General features: G+C 46.1%; 1 protein-coding gene across 1 annotated transcript; it reads right to left on the bottom strand.

The window, feature by feature from the left end:
- Positions 1-7180: 7180 nt before the first annotated feature.
- Positions 7181-9538, bottom strand: IL13 (interleukin 13). The gene is made up of 4 exons (XM_065874217.1): positions 9367-9538; positions 8259-8312; positions 7919-8023; positions 7181-7571 (listed from the first exon to the last, which is right to left on the bottom strand). Exons 1-4 carry the CDS (start codon positions 9535-9537, stop codon positions 7464-7466), a joined length of 438 nt encoding a protein of 145 aa, XP_065730289.1. The 5' UTR covers position 9538; the 3' UTR covers positions 7181-7463.
- Positions 9539-23843: the final 14305 nt, after the last annotated feature.

Below are 23843 nucleotides of genomic sequence, written 5' to 3'. Positions count from 1 at the left end.
TTTGCTTTGTTTCAATGGTTGGATGAGGCCAGGGAAAAAAGGATAAACTCTCCAGACTGTCAGGAGTGACCAGAAGGTCCCCACCCTTCCTGCAGGGCAACATCATGGCAGCTGTGCATGTGGCTGGGTGTTCAGAGGCCAGGAAGGTGGGGGCCTGCGTGTCAGGGACGGCAGCCAGCACCCAGCCACATGAGGACAGAGGTGAAGGAGCCTCTCCCAGCCTGCGGGAGTCACGGGCTAGGATGGCGAAGCAGGTGGGGCGGCACTAAAGCGCAGAGGGAAGTTGAAGACTGCTGGGCCCTGGCTGGGTCCTAAATTTAGGATTTAGCAGAGACTCCCTGAGCCCTGCTTCTCTTCTGTCAGCTGAGCCAGACAACACCCAGCAGAGCCCTTTCCGACTCCTCGGCTTCTTCATGAAAAAAGTAATACTCCTCCAAGGGAGTGATACTTAGCAGAGATTGGAATAGGTCGGGGACTGGCAGCGGGGGGGGTCAGTGCTAGGGCAGGGGGGCAGCAGTGGGAGGCCTAAAGGGGGGAGCTCCCCGAGGAACCAAAGAAAGCCAGTGGGCCTGGGAAGGGAACCAGTTAGAACACTGCGGCCGTCCTGTGAAGGAGGGAGCTGGTGTGGAAGGTAAGGCGGTCAGTGCTGTGGGTCTAATGTTACTTAGCAGCAGTAGAGGGACCTGGAGTCAGTGGGACCTGGCGGTTCTGAATCCCAGCTCTGCCACTTACTTTCTTGGTGACTGGGAAAAGGGTGACCCTGTCCAGGTTTCTGTGTCAAATTAGGCTAATAATAGGGGTTGGGAAGATGATCGGAGGTAATACATATAAAGTGTTTGGTGTGCCTGCCATGTAGGAAGCCCATAAATGCCAACTGTCATTATCACCATTATCATTGTTATCATCATCATCATTATTATTAATAGCACTTAGAATTGGCTGAATATGGGGGTGAGGAAGAGGACCCCAGGTTTGTGGCTTGGGGAACCGCCGCCATTCACAGAGATGGCTTTTAAGGAGGGAAGGAGGTTGGTGGGGGTGGAGCATGAACTGAGGCGCCTGCAGCTCTGAGCTGAGGAGGGTCTGTGTTGTAGACAGAGGACGAGGGGAAGCCAAGGGAACAGTGTGGTCCTGGATGGGAGGGCGAGGGAAGAGAGGGAACAGGAAATGACTGCGGCACCGGAAACACAGAAGGAAGGAGAGGAGGCAGGCAGCCAGGAGCCTGAGAGGGAGCCCAGGCGTGAGCCTCCGAGGACAAGTGAGTGGTCAGCAGCGTCACATGTTCCTCGGGGTCCGGCGAGGTAGGGGCAGAAGGGCTTCTGCTGGATTTAGTGATGGGAGAAAGTCGGCGACATCACTGAGGTGGCTTCTGGTGCGCAGCAGGCTCACGAAATGGGAACAGTGGTGTAGATGCATTTCGGAAGGCCAGCTATGTTGGGGTGCTAGTTGCGAGCGGTGGGGGACCACACACGATCAATAGTTATTTTTTAAATGGGACATTCTTGAGCACAGGCTTCCTCAGCTCTGTAAATGGCAGCTCCATCCTTCAGGGTGCTCACACCATGGTGCAAACCTCCCGTGCCCCACAGCCTATCTGCCGCCAAAGCCTCTGCCTTCAGACTGCAGCCCTGCTCGGAAGCTGGGCAGATGGGGCAGAGATGAGTTGCTAACTGTTGAAGTTGGGCAATGGATACCTGGGAGTTACTAAGACTTATATGGGTAGAAAAATTAAATATATGTTTAGTATTTATATTTATGTATTATATAACATACATATATTTACAATGATTATATGTCATATATAATGTTGATGTATACAAATAAGTGTATATTATGTAGATGACCCAGATATCTCCTGAATCTGACCACATCCCACCCTCCACTGCCACATCCACTGTCATTTCCCACCTGGGTTTCCACAGGAGCCTCCTGACTAGTCATTCCGCCCCATCCTTTTGTCCACAGTCTGCTCTTCACACAGCAGCCAGTGTCGCTCCATCACACCTAGAGCTGGAGCAAAGCCCAGTCCTGCCCGTCCTCTGCTCAGCCACACGAGTGCTTGCTATTGCTAAGACTTTGACACTCGCTGTCCCCTCTTCCTGGACGTTTCCCTCTGTTGTGTGAACAGCTTTCTCCCTGCTCCTCCCATTTCATCCAGGTCTTGGTTCTATCCTGTCTCACCAGGGGAGCTTCTCTGACCTCCTGTCACAACATGGCAGCAGCCTCTACCTGCCCCCGACTGCTCCGTTGCCCTCTGCAGCGCTCACCGCCCCCTGCACACCCTGCGTTCTCTTGTTTGTGCATCCTGTCCCCCCACTAGAAGTAATCTTGTTTTTTTCACCATGTGTCCCCAACACCTAGAACAGTGTCTGGCACCTAATAAAGGCCTCAGGAGATCCTTGTTGTATGAATGCATGGAGCTCCATTTCACAGAGGGGCAGCTGAGACTCTGCCTGAGTCACAACAGGGGAAGTCAAGGGGACAGCTGGGACTTGAAGCCAGGGTGGTTTGGACCCTGAAGTCCTTGCCCCAAGCCCCTGTAGAAGGCAGGGAGAATAGGATTCTGGGCATAGATGCAGGGAGGACCGCCGACACGGAGACGAGGGGACAAGGGAAGGAGGGAGCTGAGAAAGGCACGGCTGTGGACTCAGGCTTTGCCAAGCAGATGGTAAAGTAGCTTCTTATCCTGGAAGAGAGGGAAGCCGGCTGAGGAGTCTGCAGGAGCTGGACTATCTATCCATAGATGGACAGCTGTCCATCTATCCGCAGGGCATCCATGTCTCTTCAGCTTCAGAGCTGGGCTGGCGGCCCACCCTCTCCCATCTCCTCCCGCTCTGATCCCCCTGTCCCCACCTCCAGGCAGGTCAGGCAAGGTGAAGACCCCCAAGAATGGAACGTCTTCTTCTCTCTTCAGAAACACAGGATCTGATTGGCCCAAGGAGGTCCAACCCATGAGAGGAATAGTACAGGACCTCCTGTGTCCCAGGCCCCTACAAAGGCCCACCTCCTCTCCTGAGACAGCTGATCCCAGGGAGCAGTTAGACCTGAGATGAGGGGTCCTAGGCTTGTGCCTCCCAGGTGCGCTGCTGGTCCTTCCCAACCCCAGTCTTGATCAGCTCCCTCCTGCCTCATGGACCAGGTGTCAATTCCATGTTCTGTTGCTTTATTTTTTTAAATTAAATTTGTCTTTGTCCCCCAGTGGGAAATGAATGTATGCTCATTATTAGAAAATGTGGGAAGACAGTGATTAGAAGAAAGAGAAGACAATGAATGAGAAACTGCTTTTCTAGTGAGATGACTCCTTCTGGCCTTGGCCCCTCTGGTCCACCAGAGGCCATCAGCTTGGGTCTATAGAGGTTGCCACAGCCAGCTCGGGCCTTCCCACCTTTGTGGGTTTCAGGAAGAGCCTTGGGCCCCACGCTTGTCCAAGTGATGCAGAGAGCGGAGCTGACGAGAGTTGCTATATTTAATTATGGCGTCTGCGTCACTTGCGACCACACAGCAGCATCTGCCCAGGCAGCACGTGGGCTGGGGGTGTTTCTGAACGATGCTTTGAGAGAATCACTTTCCACAAGAGAAGGCACTCAGGAGGGGAAGGGAGAGAGTGCAACAGAAAGTGAGGTCGTAAGTAGAAAACCGCTTCTGGGATTTCAAATGGCTTCGTCATGGGGCCCTCCCTTGCTGCTGAGAAATCAGTTGATCTGGGAAAGTTTGTTGCAAACCCTGTGCTCTGTTGCTTTTGGGTGGAGCCGAGAAATGAGTGAAGATAATGAGGCTTTGTGACTTTTATTTTTCAGAGTAGGAGTGGGCAACATGTGTGGGAGGGGTGATACAGCCACCAGTTCTGACACCGGCTTGGACCTCTGGAAAGGCTGGGTGCCTGGCCTGTGTGTCCCAGGCCAGGCTGCCCCGTCTGGACATGGTCAGCTTAGACTCGTCTGGGTCTTCTAAGACTCCCTTACAGGGGAGTCAGCTCAAGGGAGGAGCAGGATTTGAGTTTGTTCAAACTGACCAGCTAAATTAAGATCATAAGCAGAAGGCACTGCCCCATTGATCGTAACGAAAAAGCGATAAGCTGATGCATTCGATAAACCCCAGCCTTCAAGCTGCTCGGTCACAAGGAAACAAGATGCAGGCCCTTGTCCTCCTGGGTCCTGAGCAGTTCAGACGACCAGCCTCAGAGAAACCCCTGAGGTGACCTGGAGTGTTTTCTGACACCTCATCTGAGCGGCAAACAGAGGTGTTTGGCGCCAAGTTCACTGGAAACCTGAGTGTGTGTCTCACTTGAGCCCCAGCCCCTCTTTCGGTGAAACCTCCTAGGCCTGGGGTTCCCGGTGTGCCAAGGGGCTCCCCACCCTGGGCCCCATGACCAGCATCTCCCTCCCACTCACCAAGCCTTCTGTTTCTTCCTGACGCCCCTTCTCCCTGGGCCCTGTTTGGGGTTTGCCTTGTGCATGAAAGAAGTGAGACCACATGGCTAGAGAAAACTTCCAGCATATACCCGGAGGGTCAGTCCCCAGGTGGTGATGTTCCCAGCCACAAGAGCTGACACATACCTTTTTTTTCCTCTCTCTTCCTTATCATTCCTGACTGGCCCCCTTTCCCAATGCCGGCAACAGCAGCTTGGTTCTGTGGCTCTGTGAGGTCTGTCATCCCTGGAAGGCCCCCAGCCCCCTCCGGCTCACTGCACACGCCCTCGTGACCACAGGCTCCTCTCTGGGGACAGTCTCGGGTGAGGCGGAGGTGCAGGCAAGGAGCTGCGGGTGGCTGAGGATGTGGTGCGCTGCAGACCCCTAGTGGTGGGGTCCAGGTGGCACTGTCGGCACTGTGCCCCTAGCAGCAGGGCCCTCCTGACTATGGCTTGGGAAATCCTAAGGGGTCCTTGCCCACGCCAACCTCAATTCCAGTCTTTGCTCTTGAGAGATTCACAGGGAATTTCACTGGAAGCCTTTCCATCTTCCTTTTGGACAGACAGGCCAATGCCCTGCTTGGGCAGAGAGAACATGGGTCAAAGGTGATGTTACCAGAGAAGGGATAGCTAAGTTTTGTGTTAAAGAAGAAGAAAAATCAATCTTCCATAAATATTCTTCTGACCTTAAAATCCTCGAATCTCTGGATGGAGGAGGATAGCGGAGATCTCACTCCTACCCTCACCCCTGACATTTGAGCTACCCACCCTCCCAGGGTAGAGCACCCTTTTCCAGACCCCACTGTTTAAAGACTTCTTTCTGCTGCTAAACTTTGAGTGCATGTGGTGTCTTGGTCACCACTAGCCCAGGCAGCTGGTGCACTGCAGGCCTCAGGCAGTCCTCAGCAAATGTCGTGGGACTTCACAGGTTCTGAGACCGTCACTTCCCACGCTGGACAGCGCATGGGACACTCAGTTCCTGTGCCTCCTCCCAGGTCTTCCCTCCCTGGGCTGAGCATCCCCAGATCCCTGCACAGTTGACTGTGGCTTCTTCCCTCACATCTGCCTGGGTGGAAATGAGGGGTTCACTCCATTTGAGAGTGGTCCCTGGAGCAGTCTGCTGCAGTCATCTGCACCCTGGACAGGTCCTGCCATGGCCTCTGCTGCCTGAATCACACACGGCATGAGCTCTCACTGCTCCTGAGTGGCTGCCTCCACTGACTTGTGAGCATTACTATAGATGTTCCCACAGGGCTCTGGGCTCCCCCAGGGAGGGTGCCTGCCTCCCACTCAGCATTTGAGGCTGGTCTCTGATGACCCGCCACCCATTGCAGGAGGCATCCTGTCCTTCCGAATATTCACAGTGTAAACCGTGGCTGATGGGTGTGCCCATTAGCTGTGGCTTGCTGAGGCACGTGCTGGCCTTGACTGAAGGAGAAGCAAAAACACCTGCTTGGAAAGGAGCAGTCTGATCAGGGCCCTGTGACCTTGGCTCTCTACCCCAGTCACTCCACGGTCCAGGGGCCACAAGTCATTGGTGCGTCTTTGTTCACAGAGGTGGTGAGTGTGCACTCTCTTGTGATGAGAGGTGTCCAGACATTGAATGGGCTGTACCTAGAGAGCGAGTAGTGAGCTCCCCGTCAGGGGAGGTGCCCACACAGGCTGGTGACAGTATTACAAAGGTCGTGCATTCAGGCCAGATGGCATTTGGACAGAGGGAGGCAAAGTGGTTAAGTGTGTGAGCTTTGGAGTTGGAGTGAGTTTGGGGTTCAAATCCTGGCTTTGCTCCATACCAGCTGTGGGACCTTGGGCAAGCCACCTTCTCTTCCCTGAGCTTCATATGGGCGACACCAGCAGGTGTGTGGGTGGTGCCAGACACAGGCTGGCCACTCATCCAGGGCTGTGGTCATGAGACCACTTCTGAGGTCTCTACCTGCTCCAGACACCTCCCTTGAACCCCGACACCCTGGCCCATGCTTCTTCCACCTCCCTGCAGGTGGTGGTGGGGAACTCCTCCTGGCCAGGTACCCTCTCCCCAGGCACTGGCTTGCTTTTTTTCAGCCCAGGTCTTGTACTTCACTCCCCCTCCGCTCCATCCTAGGCCCCCCTCCGACTGCTCTGCCTCCCAAACACTCCTCAGAGTCTTCGGAACACAGGCCCGCGCCCAAAGGCCAACATAAAAGGCAAACACCATCAGGTCTCTTGTCACCATCTTTATTTCTGGCTTCCAGCTTGACAAAGTCAATGAAACAACTTATCCAATGACCCCTCCCCACAATCCACACCATATGCAGTGTTCTAGGCTGCTTTCCTATATATTATTAACTCTTTGATAACATATTTTAATACTTAACTTTAAATACAAGGAAAAACAATAAATTACTCGGCTGAGGGCTGACTGCTGGCCGTCAGACAAGAGTGGCTACTCTGGCCCTCTGACCTGTACCCTGCCTCGGCCCCGGGACCCCAGTGAGGTAGCAGAAGTTTGCATACAGTACTTATTGCCAGGGATTCCTAATGCTCGCTGCTTTAGTGCTGGAGCCCCAAGTCTCCAGGCCCTTGGCTCCAAGTTCTGGCAGTAACAGTCCCTCCCTATCCCCAGTACAGAGAAAAACACTTGTTTAAATAACACACAATAATAAATAAGGCCAAGAAGAAATGTGCCTGGGCTGCTCTCTGCCTCAGTTGCCCCGGTGTAAAGCAGGTAGCTCTTCCACTGGCTGTCTGACGAGGGTGGCACCCATTGTAACGCTAGTTTGTTCTGAGGAGGGGGAGATCAAGTGGGGCAATGTCCATCCTTGTCCACCCAGCTCGGAGCCCCAGATGGAGGAGGCCCACCAGCCTGAGCCCCGGGCACCAAGGCACAGGGCAGGTGGGATTGGCTGGGCTCAAGGCAGGCAGCACAGGCTCAGGTCTAAGCTAAGGAAACCTTACCCCCCTCCCTAACCCTCCTCCAGTCTCCCCAAGAAATTTCTGACATCTGAAAGAAAAATAAATCTGCAACTTAGATGGTCAGGGTCTGCCTCTGCAAATAATAATGCTAGCTCTTCATGCTTCAGCTGAATTTTCCGTAGTGAAAAATGATCCTTGAATGTTTGAGCAGGTCTTTTAAGAAGTGGGCCACTTCAATTTTGGTGTCTCGGATGTGCTCGCTGGAAACCTGCTGCAGGGCAAAGAGGCCAGCATGTTAGTGGAACGCCAGAACCAGGACGATCAGCATCTACCAGGGGCTTTCCAGGGACCGGCTGGTTCAATCCCCACAAAAGCCCCCATGAGGTGAGTACTGTTATTACCCACATTTTACAGATGTGGAACTGAAGCTCAGGTAGGAGTCAGGAGCCCTCAGGCCACGACTTGGAAATCCCAAAGGCACGTCCCTGCTTCCACAGTGGGCCCACCCCTTTGTGGACACATGCCTCAGATGCTCAGCCAGCTTCCCCTGAAGCTCCCAGGGTGAGCCCAGGCCTGGCAGAAGTGGGTGCAGGGTCGGGGTGGGCAGGGGGGCCTTACCCCAGCTGAGGGCTTGTGAAGACAGAGTGCGCTCAGCATCCTCTGGGTCCTTTGGATGGCACTGCAGTTGGAGACGTTGATCAGGGCTTCCAGGGCTGAACAGTACTGTGGGGACGAAAACGCCGGGGGGTCAGGCAGCACATTCAGTGAGTTTGCAGGAGGGAGGGGGCTGGGAGGCCTGGTGGAGGTGGGTCTGGGTGGTGGGGAGCCCAGATGATGAGGGGTGGAGATTGGCTCTTGAAGCCTGCCTGGAACCGCCAGCCGTGTGAGCAAGGTTCAGAAAAGACAGGCAGAGGGCTGCAGCCTCAGCCACCTCCCCCCAGTGCCCAGGGGTCCTCACCATGTTGGCTGTCAGGTTGACACTCCACACCATGCTGCCATTGCACAGGGGTGCCTGAGGGAGCGGAGAACAGTGAGCTGAGTGCTGGCAGGGTCCCAGACCTGCCCAGCCAGCCCAGGCCAAGTCCCCACAGGCATCCCCATATAGCAGGGGCAGGCCTGGGACCTTCAGTGTTCCTGAGCTTCAGTTCCTGCTCTGCACAGCAGGGGAGACCCATTGTACAGGGTCTTGGAGCTGAGAGAGAAAAACTGAGTAACACAGCCAGTAAGGGACAAGCCTTGTGCAAAGCTTGCCATAGCCAGGGCAGGAGGACAGATGACACAGGCCAGTCAGTCAGGGGCCTGCAGGGAAGGTCCAGGGCAGTGTCGGGTGAGGGAGGGGGTGACCAGGCCAATCAGATGGGAGGCCGTGTGGGTCTAGTGTGTAAACAGCCCACCTTCTGAATTGGGGATACCGCAGTTCGGAGCATGGGCCCTCTGGTGTCGTCCAATACTGGTTTAATCTGACTTTCGTCAGTTAACCTCACTGACATTTAGTAAAATGGGGTATCGTACCTGTCTCTTAAGGTGGTTGGCAGCGATGAAATGAGATGTAAAGCCCCGGCAGTGGGCCTGGTACATTATTAGTGCTCAGAAAGTGTGGGCTGTCACCACTGGGGAGAGGAGCTGCCTCTACTGATGGATTCTTCCATAAGAATGGGCTTAACTAAGATGCTGTGAATAACGGCCCCATTATCACATTCAGAGCCAATGGGCAAATGCCAAATAGTTCTAGGAGGGTGCCAGCCCTTCTCTGGTCTCCTCTGTTCAGAAACGGCTGAGTAGGAGCTGGCTATGGCAGGCAGGGCCAGGCCAGGGGGGCAGGTCATCTCTGGGGGCTCTGCCACATTCCTTCTTGGGTCCGCCCATATTACTGCATCCCACACCCCAACCTGGCTCCCCTCCCCCATGGCCAGGCTCATCTCCTAGTCCTTGGGGCTTCTTCCTGACCTACAGGCATCTTAGGACCAGGCCCAGGCTTCATGGCCCAGTCCATGACCAGTACCCTTCCTGAGAGTCCCCCACCCCTGCACCCCCCAGAGCTGGGACCTTGGCCAGCAGGCACTCACCTTCTGGTTCTGGGTGATATTGACCAGCTCTTCAATGAGCTCCTTGAGGGCTGTAGAGGGAGGCACAGGGCCCAGGGAGGCGAGGCCACCAAAGCAGGTGAGAGCAATGACCACAGTCAACCAGAGTGCCATGGAGCCTAGAGCCACAGGAAGCGTGAGAAGCAGACGCATAGGCTGGCCTAAGCTGAGTATCTTGTGGCCTTGGCCTCTTGTGGCAGCTTTTATAGGCCCAAGTGGTGATGCCTCACACCCTGGTCTCCGCTTTGTTGGACACTATCTACAAACCACATCTTTACTCATCTTGATTTTACTTTGTGGAAAATCCAGCGTCACATAAAGGAAAGAATTTGATTTCTTGTAGACTTATTACTGAGAGGGTTCTGGGGCAGTTTCCAAGATCTGGATGAGCTTACTGGTGGGGTAGGTGAGAGGGCCCTGAGGGCAGCCTGGTGTCAACCGTGCCAGCTGGAAATCCAGCACTTTTGCCCATTGTCCACCGTAGGTGCCCACCCAGCTCCTGTCCTCAGATCCCTTTAGGTCACCAGAAATGCTGGGCAGACAGTGCTGTGACCACAGTCTATCAGATGTGGGAATCTGGGGGTTTTATTTTTTTCAGTGAACTGGTCTGTTACATTACCAAAACAATACTTGCTCTGGGTACAAAATTCAAACAGGATAAAAGGAGAAGAGTGAAGTTCACTTCTTTTGGCCCACCTGATTCCCTGTTGGCCCCGCTGTGGGAAGGATCATGGAAGTGCAGATTCCCAGGTCTCTATTGAAAGATCCAGTCAGACTCAGGGATCCTCCTGGGATCTTTCCTTTGAGAAGTTGTCTCAGCATGCGCAGCCTGGACACTGGGTGCCCCACCCAGCCTTCAGTGTGGGTCTGTCCTGCTGGGAGACCCTCAGTGGGTGGGGCCGGCAAGAGGTGGACCCAGCCTTAGCCCTGGAGACTAACTGTTCCCACTGCCACTTGAGACCTGGGGCGACCACCTCTGCCCTCCGAGGCCTCAAGTTTCCCTTGCAGATTGAAGGCTGTGGAGTGTGACTCCTGGGCCTGCCCCCACTCCAGGGTCCCCTGTGGGCAGCCCACCCCCTGCAGGGACACTGGCATGTAGCCATTTCCCAGCTTTTCCAGAAGTCCTCCAGAAACCCATGCAACTGAGGCCACAGTATTTGCCTCTTGGGTGCTGATGTCAAGTCTCCCTCACCCACTTCCTCCCCTAAGCCAGTGCCTCCCCCTCTCGGCCCTCTCTGTCTGCTCAGGCTACCTCTCTGTCCAATGACAATGGGGCTCAGCCTCCTCACAAGGGTCCTCCAAGGGACGCTGGGGCTGTCGCCCCTGCTTAGAGGCCTCCCGGCCTTGCCCACCCTCTCCTCTCACTGGTAACGTGATTCCCACCCTCTCTTCTCTCCCAGCCCCAAGTTTCCCAGCACAATTGCAGGCCCTAACGCTTGGAAGCTGGGCCCTGCCCCTCGTGGCTCCCCAGTGCCTGGAGCGCTGCCGCCTGCTTCTGTGACCTCAGTTTCCTTATCTGCAGAGTAGGGTCAGTAGCATCTCCCGTGGGGGTCCCTGTGTTGGTGGAAGGAGTGGGGAACCACCGTGGGCTGCGTCAAGATGAGTGGAACGCCCCCCTCCCCCTCTAGGACCAGCAAAACCAAGCGGGGAGCGGTGGGCAGGTGCGCCCCCGCGCGTGGGAGAAGGCCCGAGGTTGTGGCGATGCCCTGGAGATAGGCGCCGCCTTATGTAATGGGAGATGAGGCTGATAAACGGGATCCGCGCAGGCCAGGCTCACTCCGTGGCCGAAGGCTTCGGCCGGGGAGGAAGGAAGGAAGGGAGGGAGGCAGGGAGGGAGGGAGGGAGGGGTAGGAGGGGTAGGAGTGCAGACCCGCTTCTCGGAGAAGCGCCCACGCCCGCCCCCGGCCTGGGTCTGTGTGGGTCAGAGGCCGGGCGAGGGAGCTGCAAGGGCGGGAGCGAGCGGTCCGAGCGCCCGGCAGGACCAGGGCGCCTGTGCGCACAAGCGAGGGGATGTCGCGTTCATCCCCCGGGCCCGGGGATCCTGCGGCGACACGGCAGAGCTGCCCACCCCTCTTCCTGCGCTGTGCTCTGGACACCCGCTCTGGCCCTCAGCCCCGAACGAGCCCCCGCTGGCTAGTCAGCTGGACCATGATGCTTTTTTTTTTTTTTTTTTTCATCGAGGCTTGGTTCACATCCCGGATCATTGCAATCAACACAACTACAAAAGTGCTGCTCCGGGCACTTGACACACGTGGCTTGCATCTCTCCACCAGCCACGGCGTTGGGCCGCCCCATCCAGGTCTTGCAGGTGCAGAACCGGGCGCTCGGGGCGTATAGGAGCCTGCCCCGATGCGAGGCCAGGGAAGGGCGGGCTCGCGGGCCTCACCGCCTGGGTCTCAGCACAGATTGGACAGCTGGGGTTGGGACCGCCCTTCATTGGGGCCAGCCCGCCCTGAGCGAAGTTTTGGAAAACTTCCTTTTCCAATATTTTTCCGACTTTGGCTCTCCGTTGGAAAGAAGAGATACTCAATCAGTAGGAGTGTCAGGCAAGTTGTTTTAATAATGTAAAATTCCTAAGTAAATTTTCATTTTTATGAAAGTTATACGTGCATGTAATTTTTAAAAAATCAAATAATTCGAGGAGGTTTATTAAGAAAAACATCACTTTTGAGAATTCCTCCATCGGTCTTCACATCTCGTGAGTGAGGCACTGACTGCCCTACTTCGTTCCCTACAGTCTTTTTCGACATGTTTGCATAGCAAGCAGCCTTGGAAGAGACAGCATCTTCCTCTGAAGAAAAAAGGCAGGCAGACTTACTGTCCATTATTAGCAATTCAGGCTGTCTCAACTCAGGCTTCTTCTCCTGTACTTACACTGTGTGTACAGGTACCATCTGGCTCTCTTGGCACCACTCTGTGAGAACTGGGGTTCAGGGAACCAAATAAAAGATAGTACTACTAGTGCTGTGTCTAACAATCTGTTCTTTGTCTCTGGTGCAGGAGTCTTGTGTCTTCTGCCAGCCTCCATGAAACTGTGGCAAGCTGACTGGTTAGCATGCAAGTGGGATAAAATCTCAGAGCCTTCAGTTGTTGACAAGCAGCTCCCCACCTCTACCCCCTTGGCCTCTTCTCCAGAGGAACCACGACCTTAACTGCTTCTTTTGGTATTTACCTCTTCCATGTTTCTGGATTTCTCGATTTTCAAATGTAGGCAGTATCTGTGGTTTACGATGAATATTTAATTCTTCTCCTCCTTGCTGTCCTTCTTCCACAGCATCTTTCCTTTTTTCTCATTCTACCAATATGCGTAGATCATAATTTGGGTTGGCCAAAAGCTTTGTTTACTGTTTACATAATTATGCTAATATATTCTCAGCTGAAACATATAGTTAACTAAGATTAATTTTCCCTCAAAACTTTTTTTCCTAATAATTGTCTTATTTTTTCCATTTGCTTAATTTTTCTATGTTCCTCTGTGATTTAATCCTAAATTCTCAGCCCCTTACATAAATCTCCTTTTAACAGATTTGGGTAAATCAGTTATTTTCACAATTTCATCTTCCCAAGAAAATCTCCCCTGGAGCCTGTTGACCTGCTCGGACATGGACAGCTGCCATCTGACAACTTCTGTACAGCTGTCGTGCTGAGGACTCCTGTCATCTGGCCATGGGAATTCCCTTCTCCTCTTTCCTATGTGGCTCTCCTATTCCTTGCATCCCAGGTCTTCCTCTTTCTTGTGGGGAACACATCCAAATAAACACAGAATTTCAGGCAGGAAATAATTTTCCTTCAGAATTTTGAATACCTGTGCTATTGCCTCCTATCTTCCAGTATCTCCTATCTTCAGAAGTCCAAAGGCATTTTGTATCCAGATCTTTTCTAACTCTCTGGAAATCTGTAGGAAAATTTCTTGGTTCCCATGCCCCAAATTTTACAGTGATGTTTCTTGGTGTAGCTTTGTTTTCATCTATGATGCCAGACACAGTGGGCTCTTTCAAACAAACATGTCACTAAGTTCTGGGAAATTTTCTTTCTTTAAAAAAATTTTTTATTGAAATATAGCTGATTTACCACATTGTGTTAGTTTCAGATGTACAGCAAAGTGATTTGGTTGTATATGTAATCTTAAAAAAAATTCTTTTCCATTATAAGTTATTTAAAGATATTGAATATAGTTCCCTGTGCTCTACAGTAAATCCTTGTTGTTTATCTAATTTATATATGGTAGTGTGTATCTGTTAATTCCATACTCCTAATTTATCCCTCTCCCTCCTTTCCCTTTGGTAACCATAAGTTTGTTTTCTATGTGAGTCTGTTCCTGTTTTGTAAATAAGTTAATTTGTACTGTTTTTTAGATTCCACATTTAAGTGATGTCATAATATTTGTCTTTCTCTGATGTACTTCACTTAGTATGATAATCTCTAGGTCCATCCATGTTCTGCAAATGGCATTATTTCATCCTTTTTTATGGCTGAGTAGTATTCCATTGTATATATACACCACATCTTCTTTATCCATTCATCTGTCCATGGACATTTCAGTTGCTTCCATGTCTTAGCTATTGTAAATGGTGCTGCTATGAACATTGGGGTGCATGTATCTTTTCAAATTAGCTTTCGTCTTTTCTGGATATATGCCGAGGATTGGGATTGCTGGATCATATGATAACTCTATTTTTAGTTTTCCATAGTGGCTGTGCCAGTTTACATTCCCATCAGCAGTGTAGGAGGGTTCCCTTTTCTCCACACCCTCCCCAGCATTTATTATTTGTAGACTTTTTGATGATGGCCATTCTGATTAAAAAAAAAATTTAAACCTCTGTTATTATTTTATTTAAAAAATTATTGTAAAGCCATTCCTTTTTTTAAAAAATAGATTTATTTTTAGAGTCATAGCAAAATTGAGTAGAAAGTACAGAGAGTTTCCATATACTCCCTAACGCCACATATACATAATCAACCTCCCCCAACAGAGTGGTGCAATTGATGAGCCTACAGGAACACATCAGTATCACCCAGAGTCCATAGTTTACCTTAGGATTCATTCTTTGTGTTGTACATTCTATGGTTTTTAACAAATGTGTAATGTCATATATCCATTGCCATATATATATATATATGTGTGTGTATATGTGTATATATATATATATATATATATATATATATAGAGAGAGAGAGAGAGAGAGAGAGAGAGAGAGAGAGAAGTTCCATTGCACTAAAAAATCCTCTGTGCTCCACCTATTATTCACCCTATCTTCACTCCTAACCTGTGGCTACCACTGATCTTTCTACTTTTTCCATAGTTGTGCCTTTTCCAGAATCATATAGTTGGAATCATACATTATGTAACCTTTTCAGATTGGCTTTTTTCACTTAGTAATATGCATTTATGTTTCTTCCATGTCTTTTCATGGCTTGACAGCTCATTTCTTTTTAGCATGGAATAATATCCTGTTGTCTGGGTGTACCAAGTTTATTTATCCACTTATCTACAGAAGGATATCTTGGTTGCATCAAGTTTTGGCAGTTATGAGTAAAACTGCTATAGACATCCATGTGCAAATTTTTGTGTGGACGTAAGTTTTCAATTTGCATAAGTACCAAAGGATGCAAACACTGGATCATATGGTAAGAGTATGTTTAATTTTGTAGGAAACTGTCAAAGTGTCTTCCAAAGTGACTGTACCATTTTGCATTCCCACCGGCAGTGAATGAGAGTTCCTGTTGCTTCACATCTTCGTGAGAATTTGGTGTTTTCAGTGTTTTGGATTTTGACCAAATGGGTATGTAATGATATCTCACTGTTGTTTTAATTTACATTTTCCTGATGATATGGTGTGGAGTAGCTTTTCATATGCTTACTTGCCGTCTGTGTATTTTCTTGGGTGAGGTGTCTGTTAAGGTCATTGACCTCTTTTTAAAATTGGGCTGTTCAGGCTTCCCTGGTGGCGCAGTGGTTGAGAGTCCGCCTGCCGATGCAGGGGACATGGGTTCGTGCCCCGGTCTGGGAAGATCCCACATGCCGCGGAGCGGCTGGACCCGTGAGCCATGGCCGCTGAGCCTGCGCATCCGGAGCCTGTGCTCCACAACGGGAGAGGCCACAACAGTGAGAGGCCTGCGTATCGCAAAAAAAAAAAAAATTGGGCTGTTCATTTGCTTATTGTTGAGTTTTAAGTATATATTGGATGACAGTCCTTTATCTGATGTCTTTTACAGATATTTTCTCCCAGTCTCTGGCTTGTCTTCATTCTCTTGAGAGTATTTTTTGCAAAGAAGAAATTTTTTATTTTAATGAAATCCAGTTTATCAATTATTTGTTTCATGGATCATGCCTCTGCATGCCTCTGGTGTTGCATGTAAAAAGTCATCACCAAACCCAAAGTCATCGACATTTTCTCCTATTCTATCTTCTAGAAGTTTTATAGGTTTGTGTTTTACATTCAGGTCTGTGATTCATATATATATATATAAAATTTTATTTTTTATTTATTTTTTAAAATTTTATTTATTTTTGGTTGCGTTGGATCTTCGTTGCTGTGCGGGCTTTCTCTAGTTGCGGAGAGCGGGGGCTACTCTTGTTGTGGAGCACGGGCCCTAGGCGCATGGGCTTCAGTAGTTGTGGCACGTGGGCTCAGTAGTTGTGGCTCATGGGCTCTAGAGCACAGGCTCAGTAGTTGTGGTGCACAGGCTTAGTTGCTCCGCCGTGGCATGTGGGATCTTCCCAGACCAGGGATTGAACCCATGTCCCCTGCGTTGGCAGGCAGATTCTTAACCGCTGTGCCACCAGGGAAGCCCTATTTATTTATTTTTTGCCAGCGGGTGTCCAGTTCCTGCGTTTTTTGTTGAAAAGATTATCTTTGTTCCATTGTATTCCCTTTGCTCCTCTGCCAAAGATCAGTTGACTATATTTATATGGGTCTATTTATGGGCTCTGTGTTCTATTCCATTGATCTATTTGTCTATTCTTTTACTAATACCACACTGTCCTGATTATTGTAGCCTTATAATAAGTCCTGATGTTGGGTAGTGTCAGTCCACCAACTTTGTTCTTCTCCTTCAATATTCTGGATCTTTTGCCTCTCCATATAAACTTTATAATCTTGTTAATATCTTCAAAATAACTTGTGGGAATATTGATTGGGATTGCTTGAATCCATAGACCAAGTTGGGAAGAACTGACATGTTGACAGTATTGATTCTTCCTATCCATGAACATGGATTATCTCTCCGTTTACTTAGTTCTTTGATTTCTCTCATCAGAATTTTGTAGTTTTCCTCATATAGATCTCATATGTATTTTGTTAGATTTATACCTAAGTATTTCATTTTGGGGGTACTACTGTAAACAGTATTTCAAATTCCACTTGTTCATTGCTGGTATATAGGAAAGTGATCAACTTTTGTGTATGAAACTTATATCCTGCAACCCTGGTATAATCACTTATTAGTTTCAGGAGTTTCTGTTGATCCTTTTGGATTTTATACTTAGGCTCTCATGTCATCAACAAGGTTTTCTTTCTTTCTTCCTAATCTGTATTCTTTTTATTTCCTTTTCTTGTCTTGTTGCATTAGCTAGGACTTCTAGTATGACATTGAAAAGCAGTGGTGATTGGAGATATCCTTGCCTTGTTTCTGATCTTCGTGGGAAAGCTTCAAGTTTCTCACCATGATGTATGATGTTAACTATAGGTTTTTGTAGATATTCTTTATCAAACTGAGGAAGTTTCCCTCTATTCTTAGTTTACTGAGAGGTTTTATCATGAATGGGTGATGGATTTTATAAAATGCTTTTTGTGTATCTATTAATATGATCATGTGATTCTTCTTCTTTAGCCTGTTGATGTGATGGATTATATTAATTGATTTTTGAATATGAAGCAGCCTGGCATATCTGGGATAAATCCCACTAGGTGGTGCTGTATAATTCTTTGGCTACATTTTTGCGTTCAGTTTGCTAATATTTTGTTGAGGATTTTTGCATTTTATCACAGATATCGATCGGTACTTTTTTTTCTTGTAATATCTTTGTCTGTTTTGTTATTAGGGTAATGCTGGCCTCATAGGATGAGTTAGGAAGTATTTTCTCTAGTTCCATGTTCTGGAAGATATTGTAGAGAATTTATTTAATTTCTTTCTTAAACATTTTGTCGAATTCCCCATGAATTCTGGGCCTGGTGCTTTCTATTTTGGAAGGTTATTAAGTATTATTCAATTTCTTTGATAGATATAGGCCTATTCAGATTGCCTGTTTCTTCTTGTGTGAGTTTTGGCAGATTGTATCTTTCAAGGAATTGGTCCATTTTCATCTAGGTTATCAAATGTGTGGCCATAGGGTTGTTCGGATTTTAGTATATGTGCTGCCAAAGCGAGCACTGTAGGGTTGTTCATATTGTTCCTTTATTATCCTTTTAATGTCCATAGGATCTATAGTGATGTCGCTCTTTCATTTATGTTATTAGTAATTTGAGTCCTCTCTTTTTCCTTAGTTCACCTGGCTAGAGGCTTATTGATTTTATTGATCTTTTCAAAGAACCAGCTTTTGATTTTGTTGATTTTCTCTATTGATTTCCTGTTTTCAATTTCATAGATTTCTGTTCTAATTCTTATTATTTCTTTTCTTCTGCTTACTTTGGATTTAATTTGCTCTTCTTTTTCTATTTTCCTAAGGTAGAAGCTTAGATGATTGATTTTAGATCTTTCTTCTTTTCTACTGTATGTTTTTATTGCTATAAATATTCTTCTAAGCACTGCTTTCACTACATCCCACAAAATTTGATGTTATATTTTCATATCCATTTAGTTCAAAATATTGTTCAATTTCTCCTGAGATTTCTTCTTTAACCCATAAGTTATTTAGACATATTTTGTTTAATCTCCATATAGTTGGGGGGGGCGTGTTCCAGCTTTCTTTCTGTTATTGATTTCTAGTTTAATTTCCTTGTGGTATGACAGCAGGCATTGGTGTCTTGGTGTTCTTGGTGAACTTTTTGTGCGAGCTTGAGAAGAATATACATTCTGCTGTTGTTGGATGAAGTAGTCTATAGATATTTATTATATCCAGTTGATTGATGGTACTGTTGAATTCAACTATGTCCTTACTGAAGTTCTGCTTGCTGAATCTTTCCATTTCTGATAGAGGGGTGTTGAAGTCTCCTAGCTATAATACTGGATTCATCTATTTCTTTGTGCAGTTCTATCAGTTTTTGCCCCATGCATTTTGATCCTCTGTTGTTAGAGGCAAACGCATTAAGGATGGATATGTCTTCTTGGAGAATTGACTCTTTTATCATTATGTAATGCCTCTTTTTATCCCTGATAACTTTCCCTGGTCTGAAGTCTGCTCTGTCTGAAATTAACACATTATTAGTATTAATATCGCTACTCCTGCTTTCTTTTGGTTACTGTTATCATAGTATATCTTTTTCCATCAATTTTCTTTTATTCTATATGTCTTTATATTTAAAGTAGATTAATACTTAGGTTTGTTTCTTGACCTACTCTGAAATAATCGGTGCATTTAGGCCATTGATGTTCAAAAGCATTATTGATATAGTTGAATTAATGTCTACCATAATTGTTACTGTTTTCTATGTGTTCCTTGTTCTTTGTTGCTATTTTTGCCTTTCACTTTTTTTCTGCCTTTTGTGGTTTTAATTATTTTACATGCTTCAGTTGTCTCTCCTTTATTAATACATTAGTTATACTTTTTAACTTTTTTTAGTGATTGCCCTAGAGTTGGCAGTATGTATTTACAATTAATCCAAGTTCATTTTCAAATAACACTATACCACTTCATGGGTAGTGTGAGAACCTTATGATAACAAAATAATCCTGATTCCTCTCTTCTGTCTCATTTCATTGTTGTCATTCATTTCATTTATACATAAGCATATATGTTTATATATATGTGCAGTCATCCCTCAGTATCCACAGGGGATTGGTTCTAGGACCCTCTGCAGATACAAAAATTCACAGATGCTGAAGTCCCTTACAGTCGGCCCTCTGTATCCATGGGTGCAGAACTCGTGGATATGGAGGACCAACTGTGTGTGTGTGTGTGTGTGTGTGTGTATTGATATTTATTTATTTATATAAAAGCATATATAATCAAATACATTGTTGCCATTATTATTTTGAACAAATTATTATGAGATCAATTATGAATAAGAAAAAATAAATGTTTTTTATTTTACCTTCACTTATTCCTTCTTTCTTTATGCAGGTCTGAGTTTTATCATTTTTCTTCTCCCTAAAGATTTCTTTTGTCATTTCTTACAAGTTCAGTCTACTAGCAATAGATTCCCTTAATTTTTACTTGAGTAAGTCTTCATTTCTCCTTCAGTTCTGAAGGATAATTTTGCAGGGTACAGAATTTTAGGTTGGTGGTGTGTTGTTTTTTTTTTCTCTTAGCATTTAAAATATTTCACTCCACTCTTTGCTTGCATGATTTCTGAAGAGAAACAAGTGTAATTGTTATCTTTATTCTTCTATAGGTAAGGCATCCCTCCCCCACCCCCACCCCTAGCTTCTTTTAGAGTTTTTTAAAATTGAAATATAGTTGATTTACAATGTTGTGTTAATTACTGCTGTATAGCAAAGTGACTCAGTTATACATATACATATTCTTTTCCATTATGGTTTATCACAGGATACTTTAGATTCTACATATAAGTGATATCATATGGTATTTGTCTTTCTCTTTCTGACTTACTTCACTTACTATGATCATCTCTAGTTGTATCCATGTTGCTGAAAATGGCATTATTTCATTCTTTTTTATGGCTGAGTAGTATTCCATTGTATATATGTACCACATCTTCTTTATCCTTTCATCTGTGAATGGACATTTAGGTTGTTTCCATGTCTTGGTTTCTATGAATAAATAGAGTTTTTTATCTTTGACTTTCTGTAGTTTGAAAATGATATGCCTACGTGTATTTGGAGAGAGGGGTTGGGGGTGGGGCATTTATCCTGCTCAGTGTACTCTGAGCTTCCTGGATCTGTGGTTTGGTGTCTGACGTTAATATGGGGGATTTTTCCATCATTATTGTTTCAAATATTTCTTCTTTTCCTTCTCTTTTTCTTCTTCTGGAATTCTGATTATACTTATGTTACTCCTTTAGTAGTTGTCCCATAGTTATTGGATATTTTGTTCTTTTTTTCTCGCTCTCTTTTACTCTCTTTGCTTTTTTCAATTTTGGTGGTTTCTAATGAGATATCCTCAAGTTCAGAGATTCTTTTCTCAGCTGCGTCCAGTCTACTAATAAGCAAAACAAAGACATTTTTCTCATTGTTTTTGATCTCTAGCATTTTTTTTTTTGGTTCATTCTTATAATTTCCTTTTCTCTGCTTACATTGCCCATCCATTCTTGCATCTTGTCTGTTTTATCCATTAAAGCCTTTAGCATCTTATAGTTGTTTAAATTCCTGGTCTGATAATCCCAACGTCCCTGCCATGTCTGAGTCTGGTTCTCTTGCTTGCTCTGTCTCTTCCAACTGTGCTTTTTGCCTTTTAGTATGTCATAATTTTTTCTTGATAGTCAGATATAATGTATTGGGTAAAAAGAACTGCTGTAAATATGCCTTTATTAATGTGATGGTAAATTGTGTATGTTGGGGGCGTAGTTTTCTGTAGTCCTATGAGTAGTAGGTCTTAGTCTTTTAGTGAGCCTGTCCCTCTGGACTATGAACTTCACACATGCCTCTAAGTCCCCTCACCCTTCAGTGGGACAGAATGGCTAGAGCCAGCTGGAGCTGGGTGTTTCTCTTCTCTTAGGCCAGTCAGGCTCTGACAAAACTCCAGCAGATTAGGCTTTAGTTAAATAGTTTCTCCTGGGCTTCCCTGGTGGTGCAGTGGTTAAGAATCCGCCTGCCGATGCAGGAGACACAGGTTCGAGCCCTGGCCCGGGAAGATCCCACATGCCGCGGAGCAACTAAGCCCGTGCACCACAGTTACTGAGGCCATGTGCCACAACTACTGAAGCCCACGCGCCTAGAGCCCAGTGCTCTGCACCAAGACAAGCCACCACAATGAGAAGTCTGCGCACCGCAATGAAGAGTAGCCCCTGCTCGCCACAACTAGAGAAAGCCCATGCACAGCAACAAAGACCCAACGCAGACAAAAATAAAAAAATAAATAAATAAAATAGTTTCTCCTGAGGGCAGACTTGTTAAGCAGAATAGAATGCTCTGGCATGTTTCAAAATATTTCATTTCCCTTCCCCCTGCCTGAAGCATGAGGTGACTTTTCTCTGACATTCACTGTGAGGATCTGGTGAGATCCTGGAGGCAAAACTCACAAAAGTGTGCCCCCCATGACTGGGTCCCCTGGAGTTTTTATCTCTCAGACTTGATCATGCTGAGCCTCCAGCAACGCATCAGTTACAGTTCAAGTTTCCCTACCACAACACTGGTTCCTGCAGAGTAATTTTATTTTTACTTCCAATTTTGAATAGGTATTCCATTCACGTGGCTCAAAAATCAAAATGAAATATATGAAAAAAATTCAGTGAAATGCCTCAACACCCTCCCCCCAAATAACTATTTTTTATTAATTTTTTGGTTTATCCTGAGTTTATATAAATATAAGCAACTGTGAATATATGGTCTTATTTTTATCTTGTTTCTACACATGAGGTAGCATCCTATATACATTTTGCACCTTGCTTTTTCTCACTTTTTATAAGAAGATATTTCTATATTCACACTTAGATTGGGATATTTTTTTAATGTTTTATGACTTTTTCCTCTATTCTATCTCTTCCCTCTTATTGGAACTACCATTTTTTGGATTATATACCTCATAGACTAGTGCTCTAATTTTATCTTTTTCTTTTATTTTTTATTCAAAAATTTTCTCTTCTCTGGGATATTTCCATAACATTAGCTTCCATCCCAAGGGTGTTAAACTTTTCTCTGAATACGCATGTGTCTAATTGCATCAAGTTCTTATTTCATTGTTGGATATCTTTTCTTAGCAATCTGAAATTTTTACTGATATTTGGTATTTTTTAAAAGTTTCCTTCTCCATACATAGTCTCTATTTCCTCCATGTTTTTTCTTTTAAATTTATTTTGATCTTTTTCTTTCATGTTATGGACTTTCCTTGGATATCATGTGATCCGGGATTCCCTGATCATATTTTAAGAGTGGAAGACTAACAGTAGATTGAAAGCCTTGAGTGTGAGTGTGTGTGTGTGTGTGTGTGTGTGTGTGTGTGTGTGTGTGTGTGTGTGGTGTTCACTAGAGGGCCGTTGGCTTGTTGTTTCATTGGGGGACTTCCCATACGAGCTTCTTTAGGTCATTTTGTGGCAGGTGGAGCAACTTCCCCAGAATAGAATCGCCATGTCTCCAGCCTGGCTAACAGCATTTTGGCAGCCAAGGGTGCATAGAGGGCTGGGCATGGGGGTCCCAGCATTTGTTAATTATTCACTTAGTGCCCTGAGTTTAGCACAGCTAGGCCCCTCTCAACTGTGCCTAGTGTTTCTTGGTCTAGATACCCTCTCCAGAGAAAAAAATACTTCCATCTTCTGCTGGAGTGGGGTCACTCATCTTTGAGGAGTGGAAATGGGGATTTAACTGCTCCTTAAACCAAGTTCCAACTTATTTTAACCACTCCCCATCCAGAGGTACCTGGTCTTCTGCCTGTTCCTGAGCATTTGAGGAATCTATACATCAGAATAGGTCTCACCTTCTCTATGGCTGGCTTAGGATTCAGTTTTGGGGGGTCATCCAAGTAGTCTGTCTGCTGTCAGCCTGCTTTCTACCCTTCAAACTGCTGTTGCTATTGTTCCTTTCTCCCATTTTGGTGAGTTTAAACCTTTTAAAGATTCAGTTACTCTCATATTACCGGGTTATCAGGTGGGAGTTTGTGTGTTCATTCCCTTGTTTTTACTTGGAATATGTGTTTTTAATGTAGAGAATTTATTAAAGAGACAAGCAGTGAGAAGGAAACACTAACCTTGCACCTCTTTGACCTGACACCGATAACACCTCAGTATCTATTAACAGTCCTTTTTTTATGTATGTTACAAAAATGGGATTATATTCTACACAACTTTTACCATCTTTTTTTTTCACTCAACATATATGAAGAGCATTCTCCAATATCAATATTTTGCGTTTTAAAAAATACACAAAAATGTTGTGTAAAATGCAGATGTGCAAAGAAAAACCCCCATAATCTCAGCATCCAGATAATACTCATTGTAATATCTTAGTATCTGGCACTCTAGTAGGTGTATGTATATATGATAAGTACTTCATTCCTAAACTAAAAATGAAATCTTTGCCTTTGTAAATATTCAACCTACTGTGAAAGACATGTTTTATGCAAATAATTCACACAACAATCTGTGTGTGTGTATATCATATTGTATACAATAACCATAGTGCAATTATAAAAATCAGAAAAATTAAATGGGTTTACTAGTATCAGGTAAACTACAGACCTTATTCTA

This window comes from Phocoena phocoena, chromosome 3, assembly GCF_963924675.1.
Source record: "Phocoena phocoena chromosome 3, mPhoPho1.1, whole genome shotgun sequence".
Classification (NCBI taxonomy): Eukaryota; Metazoa; Chordata; class Mammalia; order Artiodactyla; family Phocoenidae; genus Phocoena; species Phocoena phocoena.
Note: the sequence above shows the minus strand (reverse complement) of the source record. Positions and strands in the feature narration are given on the sequence as shown.